The 9522-nt window shown below is 42.3% G+C and overlaps 1 protein-coding gene across 1 annotated transcript; it reads left to right on the forward strand.

Annotated features, from left to right (window-relative positions):
* The first annotated feature begins 214 nt into the window (after positions 1 to 214).
* Positions 215 to 8793, forward strand: topaz1 (testis and ovary specific TOPAZ 1). The gene is made up of 20 exons (XM_088278712.1): positions 215 to 512; positions 1796 to 3353; positions 3437 to 3483; positions 3661 to 3758; positions 3836 to 3885; positions 3963 to 4003; positions 4090 to 4148; positions 4415 to 4501; positions 5028 to 5085; positions 5196 to 5347; positions 5492 to 5584; positions 5662 to 5765; positions 6118 to 6187; positions 6283 to 6454; positions 6604 to 6704; positions 6881 to 7046; positions 7126 to 7278; positions 7434 to 7637; positions 7753 to 7939; positions 8013 to 8793. The coding sequence occupies exons 1-20, from the start codon at positions 428 to 430 to the stop codon at positions 8209 to 8211; spliced, it is 3684 nt and encodes a 1227-aa protein (XP_088134838.1). The 5' UTR covers positions 215 to 427; the 3' UTR covers positions 8212 to 8793.
* The last annotated feature ends 729 nt before the right edge of the window (positions 8794 to 9522 follow it).

The following is a 9522-nucleotide window of genomic DNA, read 5'->3' on the forward strand; positions in this document are numbered from 1 at the left end:
TCAAACATTAGCTCATCAGCAAGCTCTGCAGGAGCCTGATAACGACCCTTATCAATTAAATGAGATGTGTTGGAGGAGTGAAACTTTGTGAGAACTTTGGCCATCTATGGTGTAATGTACAAGTGACGTCTCCGCCATTTTGCGTACCTTGTCACCAGACAAGCCATTACGCATGCGCAATGTCGCCACACCTTTGGTTAGACTCGACCAATAATGGCCGTCCTGCGTTAATCAACACTGAACCCTACAGGCGCCGTTTTTGGCCACCACATCGACTGTAGGTCTTTCCATAATGTTTCCATCACCGAACGGGTTCAACCTTAATCCAACCAGGTTGAAAGATATCCCCTCCCTCAACCTGATTCCGTGGTGAAGACGGCAAACCCAACACAACCTGTCAGAGTTTGGACACGATAACACCTTCACGATGAAGCCGAGCACCGGGCCACAGAGTGCGCACTCCACAGCCGACTTCACCCGAGACTTTTGGCTCAACGGAGCGACGAACTCAGGTGAGACCGGACAAACTATTTTCTAGACGTAACGAAGTACACTCCTGAAGTTTAAAGCTAAATTAGCCCGAGCTGGTGAAGGCCTCGTCCCCTCAATATTAGTTTAAAGCCGCCCAAATAGGACAACCGAGGTCCCCAAGTAAGGTGCTTTTAAACTTTGTCGTTTAATTGAAAGCATCCTAAAGACTATGAAATATATTTTAGCGGCATGAAATGACAAAAGAATTTTATTCGTCCATGCTTTCGCGCTAAATGCCTAGATTAAGTGGATGCTTAGCTAACTTGCTAACCGTTCAACTGTGTTTTTATTATTATGATTTCTGGTGACCGCTTGGTCAGGCATTGGATTGTTTTTCCAGTATGGAATTTGGACCCCCACCAAATTTTTAAATGCAATGTTAACTTATAAATTTACCAAAATATAATTTATTACAGGTGAGTATCCTTCACCCGGTATTTAAAAACAACTTGTACTCCCCTCCATCGCGTCGTCAGAGCAATTGCTATTTAATTTGCATAATTCTTTTCAAGGTCCTTTTTTTTACATATAGTTTTCAACCGCCAATCTTTATTAAAACAAACGATGTCAGATCATTTATGCATTATGGGACACTAAGATAATGGAAATGTAAGCGTGAATTAATTCGAAAGACAGTTTATCCACTAAATTAATTAAATTAGAGGTATAAAGATAATTTTGCGACATCATTTAGGCCTCACCATAAAAATACTAGCACATCTTAGTCACACTGGCAGTGTTCCTTTTTTGTGGACTAACTAAAAATGACATTTGCAAACCTAAATATTTAATATGCTTGTGTATTAAAGTTGTCATTGTGATGAGCAGTGCTCCACTACTTTTTGGATGTATTTCATTTGCAAACAGATGTTACTGTCATACGGATGCACTCAAGCAATAATAAACAGACGAAAGGTAACATTTTTGTCATTTTGCCTTCCTGCAACTGTGCAGGCCACTATTTTATGTACAGGTATGTCCAATCCAAACGCAGTCAAGGGGTGGGGGGGACTGCTCTAGTGGAATTTGAAGTTGTCAGACAATGTATGGAGAGAATTGCCAACCTTTGCTCCACAGATTAGCTTGAAGAGACCACCTCTCAATCGACTCCCATTTTAGGGCCTTGTGAGGTTGGTCTTGTGATTAAGCAATCACAATTAAGACGAATGATTAATGGCAAGAACACGCTGAGTGGCGCTTAACTTATGTTGCAAATTTTCTCGCGTGCTTGTGCTCCTTGACCAAATGTTCTTTTCACTTGCAGATTTCAATAAAAATATGAATCCAATCCCAACTTCCCTTGATGGTTCGGAAGGCTCCTTGAGAAGAATTGTTCGATCCTCTGGCTGTGGACTATGTGGTGATTGTAAATTAATTTCTCCTAAGAGGAGGACACTGGTCAATCAAGTGCAAAATAACTTGGCCCCTTGCCCAGAACAGCACAAATCTACTCAGGCAATAAAGAGAGACCTCGACCCGACAGTCAGCCTTTGTGATGTAGTCCTAAATTCTGATGTGAGGTGTCACGATTGTGGCTTTGTGCTACCGCATAGTCTCAAGAACAAGACTGTGCATTGCTTTAAACGGAATATGACAGCTGCTGGATTGCAGCTCAGACCCCGTTGTTCAGGCCACCAAAAACATGGAAATGACAAGCCGCCAAATGGTATGTCACATGCAAGATTGCAATCTGATGGAGCCTGTCAGCTTAATAGCGTGAGGGAAACCCAGAGACTACTGGCAGAGTTCGAAGACAGATACACCTTAGGTAGCCATACCGCTCATGCGTTCATCAAGGAGTGGATGAATGTCTCTCCAAATTGGACGGCTTCCACCTTGATTGGAAACCCTTCAGGAGAGCAGAAAATTGCGTTGGCCACTCAGAGAGGATGGGACACCATAGCCACAGAAATGTGCGAGAGCAAAACGAATAACACAAATTTGTTAAAGAATCATACAACTCTGAGAGTTACTCCACACCTGGAAGGCATTCAACCCAACTGCCTTTCGAATGAGGAAAAACAATGCTGGACTTCAAGCAGTCCTAGTCGGCCACATTCAAAAACAGTTAGGACGTGCAACAAAATAAGCGACTGTCCTGAAGAAACGTGTACGATGTCAGACGAGACAACAGGATTATTCGATGATGACCAAGCTTCCTTTACCTGCCAGAGAGTGAGGATCTATTTGTGGGAAAAAAACGATTCCTGTGCTCGCACATACATCACCTGGCACAACAAGCGACTAGTTGTGAATGGATTCCTGACCCCGGAAACCAAACGGAATGATTTTGTACAAATGGAAGTAATCCCGTCTGTTTCTGTTACTCCAAGAGAGCCGCCGCCTTCTTTCGCCGGAAGTGTTGATGTCAATGAGAAAATTAATGGCAGCTGTTTGGAGGTATCTGATGAACCAGCCAATGAGGTACATCAACTTGAACTTGAGCAGACAATGAACCATTCGCCAGTCGCCACAGAATCCAGCTCTTCCCCCGCCAGTGTTGATCACGACGATGGTGACGCCTTCAGTAGTGAGGCTCAGCCCCCTTCCGCTAGTGAACCGGGATCACCAGGATCAAGTTTATCCGAGCTCGCAGACGGTGAAGGCTGTCCAGCTGAGGATGGACCAGGTGGTGATAGTCAGTTGCGCGTTTTGGACGAGTTCACCGCATATCAACATGATATCCTGCTTGTTGACGTCAACCACGATGACTCGGAGCTCTTTGGCAACCTACCTCAGAAGAGTCTGCTGAAATTGGGCCCTGACAGAGTTCACGAAGACCCAAAGACCACATATGACATGCCGCAGACTTCAAAACAAAGGTAAAGCTTCATATTTGCCTACGTCTCCCAGTTGTCAAAGGCTTATTATGACAGCATACTGTACTATATTACTTGTGTTTCAGTTGGACCCCAGTTAATATAAATTTTCTGCGCGAGAATCCAGACAACGGTATGGCCAATTTACAGACCTTGCGGAAAGTTATAATGATGTGCCGCGCAGCAAGAAATTGTTTTATAATCTTCTTTTTTGTGTTAGACAGACCCGAGTTAATCTGATGTGTTTTTGTGATAGGATCTCAAGTTATAGTCTCGCTCTCCTGACTTACTTATTTATTTATTTTTGCAGAGGAGAGCTCCAGCAGGCCCTGGAGGCCTAAAAAGAGCAGCACGTCTCCCAATAGCCAAATGATTCTATTGGGGGAAGAAAACCGCCCCAAACCGATGGTAATGGGTTAAAAATAAAGAAGAGTTATCACGTGGAGAATTTCAGAGTTTTAATGTGACTGTATGTTATGGAACAGGTCAAATCATTTGCCGGCAGAAATCAAATAAGCAAAGACATCCAGGAAAGGTATGTTTTCATGCATTTCATCCCGTTCGCTCTCTTCTGCAATGATTTATTTATTTTTTACTGTCCTTTTTAAACAGGGATGTGCCAGCAGCGAATGACTCGCAAACTGTGAGAAATAGTGAGTGGAAATTTGAGCAGCATGACTTTATTGAGGATTAGGTGAGGAGTAGTTTTGAAGGATTCTTTTGGCCACTCTTTTTGCAGATTCATGGATGCCAAAATATCGGAACAGGATTGATCCAAGGTGTAATGTATTTAATTCAGTAAGTATTGTGTCAATGAAGAAAGTTAAATAATATAAATGTCAATGACCTTCTGCAAAATATTCCCGACCAAATTAGATTTAAAAAAATTTTTTTTTTACCTTGGATGAGATTAATTGAGACCGCATGAACTGATGTTGAGCAAACCCTGGGTTTGGTAATTCATTCTGTCAATGCGAAAGTAAATATACATGCGAGTTAACTAATTGTGTCACGCGAGATGCTATGTTTCCATTTTTCGAGGGTAATGTGAGAACTCTTTTTAGTACTGCAGGATGTTCTTCAGTGAATCGCAGATCTGCACCTACAAGACGTGCCGCTTTCTGCATGTGCCGATGAAGGGCGACGAGAAGGTAAACGCTTGGCCATGACAAGCGATCAGAACCTTTGAATCTACGGTGGAACATTTTTTTTTTCCCCATGGAAATAATCGGTGCAGGGAAAAAAATGTTTTAGGTAAAGCCGCCACCGTTATTCAATGTATTGGTAAAAAGTAACATTTATTATCCTGTTAAAAAATTACATTTCAAGCACAATAAAACACTCAACATGAATTTGAATTCAACCCAATTGTTTATTACTTGCTGAATTTGCCGTTGCAATAAAGAGACCCCACATTTTAAAATGGTTCGCAAGTTTTTAATGCCTTGTCTTGGCGCCTATCAATTAAAAAGCTCCTTATGCCACGGTGACGCTTGTCTGTCATTTCGAGAGCATTTGACATGAGGTTCCCCTGCGATTCAGGGTGTTGCTGGTTACCCCAAATTGGTGAGATGCTTGACGCTTTAGTTATTTGACGGTCGACACCACCCCCTGCTGTACTTCAAACGTAAAACTTGACTGTTTCAGGATTGTCTCTTTTTTTTTTTTTTATTCCAGTTCTGTGTCAACACGGTGATGCAGTTCACTAAAAATCCAATGTGCCTCCAGAAAGCAGGTCCGACTTCAAATGTATCCTCTGTCCTGTCAATGAGCTGGATAAACTCCGCTCATGAAATCATCTTGCAGTTCATCTGCCTGCATTCCATCTTCATCTGTTGTTTTCAGGAGCTTTGTTCACAAACTACTACCAGGAAAACACCCCGGGAAGATTTTTCTCCATGCCCGTGTTTGTCTCCCTCCTCTGGACTTTGCTGAACGCAAGCATCATGCCCGATATTCTGTCGGTGCTCAGTGTCAGCTTGGATCATAAAATAGTGGTCAGTTTGCTTTCCAACTCTGTGATGTGTCGTGTCGGCCAGCAGATGGCAGAAAATGTTGACGTTTTCCGGAAAACTGAGAAAACCCACTAACAGACTCTGAATACAATCTTAGGAGAAACTTTTCTCTCGTCCTCTTCGCAGCCTACTCTTGATTTCATGCTCGCCCTTTTCACCTTTGTAAGAGAAAAAGGCTTCACAAGCGTTGTACCTCGTCTCATGCAGCTAATTTACAAGGTAAATGAACACCTGTGCATTTCATCCCGTCCGTGCATGTAGGCTTGTGTGTTAAAACGCTTTTCACCTACTGACAGATGGCCAGTGAAAATTTAATGCTGAGCTTGGATTGCTTCGATGGTGTTAAAAACACTCCTGAATTCCAGAAGATGATTAATCCGGATATGTCTGCTACTCAGAGGTGAGTTGTTATCATTCATCGCCTTCTTTTAACAGTTGTGAGTGTTCCCACGCATATTCATAAATTGGCTACTTGTAAATTCACCTGTTCAAAGATTTTTGTTTTTGTGCTCAGGCTTAACCCATGTCCAATGTTAAAGTATTTTTGCCATCTGCAACATCTCGGTGCCAAGGAAATATGTTGAAGTGAGGGAAGGAGCTTCATTTAGACAGGCCAAAGCCTGCCTAATAGATTTTTTTTGTGACAATTGTGTGGTTTTGTGGTTTTTTTTTTGTTCTGCATCATTTTTGGACTGAATTGAATTTGTTCATGCTGTTGAGTAGTTCACTGTCTGTCTCTTTTGATGTCAAAGATTATCTGTGTCCACCGGTGTGCCCATTTCAGACTCCTTGAATTTGGCCTATGTCATTGTGGAGATGGAGGTGAACCACTTCTTTCAATTTAATCCGCATGATAGCCCCGTTGTATTCCTTGCATTGCTCTAGCCACATCTTGCCAACGTTATTGTGTTTGCCAGCTCTGTGCCAAGCAAGAGGACTGGCGCTGCCTGGGTAAAGCCTTTTGCTCCATTTGCACACCCTGCCAACAGCACAGCCAACTGGAGCGCATCAGCGGCCAAATTGCTGTCACTCTTCTGTCTGAGACCAAGGACAAGCTGGCCGTGCCGTTTGTGGTATTCGCTGAGACAAGTAAGCAACTTTGATTCATAAAAATATATATTCATATTCGTTAAAAAAAATTATATATATATATATATATATATATATATATATATATATATATATATATATATATATATATATGCATTACTTTTAATACCTGTTTATACTCTATTTAGTTTGTACCAGTGAAGATCCAAACTCCCTGTTGATGGGTTTCATTGGCAGGATTGGAGTCTCTCTCATGCAAAGATACCACAAAACTCAACAATGGGACAAGGTAAAGAGACCCATCTAAAGAAACCAAGGCACGCATTTTAATATCTCCAGACGTGGCACGAAACAAATATCAGAAAAACAAAATGGATTAATCGTAATAGAAAAGCATATAAAATGAAATGAAAAGTGGTTATATACGGTGCGTGTGCTAGCAGCCTGCTTTGTATTCTGCGGTAGGGTCGCAAAGTGGTGGAGGTGCTGACCCAATTTAAGACCAATTACTCAATTCAGAAAGGTTTGTTTGGGAATGAGTACGGCGGGTCACGCTGCCACCTGATCACTTTGGCAGCAGAGCTCTTCCTCCACAGTGGCAGCCTGGAAGGCGCTCTCAAAACCCTCCGAGGTATTGTTGACTCGAAGAGGAGGGCGTCCCCCCCCCCCAAGACCCTGATTTTGTGACTGACTTTTATCTGTAACTCTAGAAAGCAAATGGTTTGTGAGTTCAAGCATGTGGCCGTGTCAGCATCCTGACCTGGAGAATAGAAGCCGTGTGCTCGCACACCTGGCTGAGAAAGTCTCACACCGAGATGCGTTGGAGGCCCTGTGTAACCTCCCAGGAATACAAGAGCCCAATGGTGAGCGAACATGCACGGTTTTGTCCTGCGCGTACACCGCCTCCCCACGCACACCAGCTGCCATATACCTCAGCTCTCTCGCCACCCAAATGGGCGTTTTAGAAAATGGATGGATGACATGTCTTACTGTGTGTTTGTATTTCTCTCTCCGCCAGACCAGGTTGACATCTCCAAGTACACCCCCTTCTTTAATGCTCACCTGCAAGTGTGCGTGGACAGATTCATGCTTCCCGTAGCTTCGGACACGGTGGACTTGATGCTTTCTAGGAATCTACCAGTAGATGGCGCTGTGCTGCAAGCGCTTTTGCACAAGCTGGGGAAACAAAACCACTGGCTTCGTGCACGAGCAGTCTTCAGGCGTAAGTGGAGGGCCGAGCTCCTACTACACTTTTCATTGATAAATGAGTACAGTTTTTTTTTTTTTTTTGCCTTTCTCTCTGCGTTTCTTAACTCCCCCATTCGTGTACCCTTAAGATTCTCTAACTGCTGGCTATTACCCAGCCGTATCGGCCCCCGCTGGGTTCATGGCGCTGATTGTTCCCAGTCGACTGGGGGAGGTGGAACTAGCGCTTACATTTGAGATGTTAATCACTGTCAATGCTTCACTCATCCTCACCCTTGGTGAGATGACACCCATCACCCTCAAGATCACCCTGAAAAGGTATATTTGCATGTGGATGTATTGTAACTGTAATATGCAGATGATGGCTCTCTCTCCCTCGCTTTGCTTCCAGGAGCCTGCAGAGCGAGAGGGATTACCTTTCAGCTGGGAGCCGCGTGCTCTCGGCGGCGCTCATCCCTCAGCCCAAACTTGAGGTCCACTACAATGCCGTAAACTCTTCACAGGAACAAGTCTTCTCGCTTAGTGTTGCTTCGGCCCGACGCTGGCTACGCAGCAATCACATGTGGGCAAACGAGGTGTGGATGATTTAGTTTATAAAGTCAGTTTAAAAAAAAAAAAAAAAGTATATAAACAAGTGTTAAATTTGGGACACCAGTGTGACCGGATTATTAAATATTGTTGTCAGTTCAAATACTTTGACTGTTAATTTTTGTTGATAATGTTTTTATTAAATGTTTTCAATGATCTGGTTTAAAAGTTCCGTTACACAATGTTTCTTTGTGGTTTGTACAAAAAGTGTTTGATTCTAAATATGGTGTGACTGAACATTTGAGACCAACATAATATGGCGTCTCAACCAGTGAAATAATTTCAAGAACTGAATGAACTGAACTGTTTGTGTGTCTTAGGCGTAAAGCCCAAGCATGACACTAAACGGTGGCTTTGTTTCTAATAAGTCGACTCAGACCTTCACGTGGCCAGGATAGATGAATGCATGTCTGATTTTGTTTCCCATTAATGTTGTGAAGGGTCATATGATGCTGTGTAAATGATAAAAGGCTACTGTGTAAACTTTGACGGCGAAAGAGTTGATGAAACAATTTGTGTAAGTTCCCTCCCATTTCAGTAATGTTCTTTTTATGGCTCATATTTAAGTAAAATTACAGCTGTTATTCTTTTGTGTCGTATGTACAGTAGTAGATGGATGAAAGGCTTGTTTGTAAGAGAAAGCTCTATGGTGTAGTCCATCAGGTTAAATGTTTTCCTACTATGGCATATCAGCATAACCACTGGCCTTTTCTGAAGCTTTTTCCAAATCCATCCTACTTGAATCATTGAGGTGCTATTGTAAATAACCCCATTGTCATCCTCTGGGCCTTTGCGCCGAGGAAGCCGCTGTTTTCTTCGTTTAGAACAGAGATGAGTGGACCAATATGTAGTAGAGGTATGATGTGGAATGAAAAGAATTGTACTTCATTTGTAAGTAAAAATTAATTAGGGGAAAATATAGACCATAGATTAAAATACAAAACAGCAAATGTTTAAAAAGTAGCACTTCATTGATCATGCATATTTTCCCCATGTTAAATACAGTTCGATAGATTGTAAAAAAGGAAAAAAAAATCCAGCAAACAAAAATAGCTGCAAAGTATATTTTTTAAAGCAGCACGTCAGCAAGGAAACGTCAATTGGTGAGTAGAACGAGGGTGAGTAGACATTTTTTGGTTCTTTCCCTGTAGTGCATGATTGATTTACGCGTTTCACGACTTAAATCCTCATGTCTAGACCACTCAGTGATTTGTGAGTAGTATTTGACACGATAAACATTCATGTACAGCATAGTAAAAGCATTCCTACTTAAAACTTAACAGTTGAGTGTGCCGACACAACAATATTAGCAT

This window comes from Idiotropiscis lumnitzeri, chromosome 16, assembly GCF_059441095.1.
Source record: "Idiotropiscis lumnitzeri isolate Australia: NSW breed Sydney's pygmy pipehorse chromosome 16, RoL_Ilum_1.0, whole genome shotgun sequence".
Taxonomy (NCBI): Eukaryota; Metazoa; Chordata; class Actinopteri; order Syngnathiformes; family Syngnathidae; genus Idiotropiscis; species Idiotropiscis lumnitzeri.

Excerpts from the sequence above, each read along its gene's own strand:
- topaz1 (XM_088278712.1), top strand. The coding sequence starts at position 428 with ATGAAGCCGAGCACCGGGCCACAGAGTGCGCACTCCACAGCCGACTTC. Across the intron at positions 3,354-3,436 it reads CCGCAGACTTCAAAACAAAG|TTGGACCCCAGTTAATATAA; the intron begins GTAAAGCTTCAT and ends CTTGTGTTTCAG. Across the intron at positions 7,047-7,125 it reads CGCTCTCAAAACCCTCCGAG|AAAGCAAATGGTTTGTGAGT; the intron begins GTATTGTTGACT and ends CTGTAACTCTAG.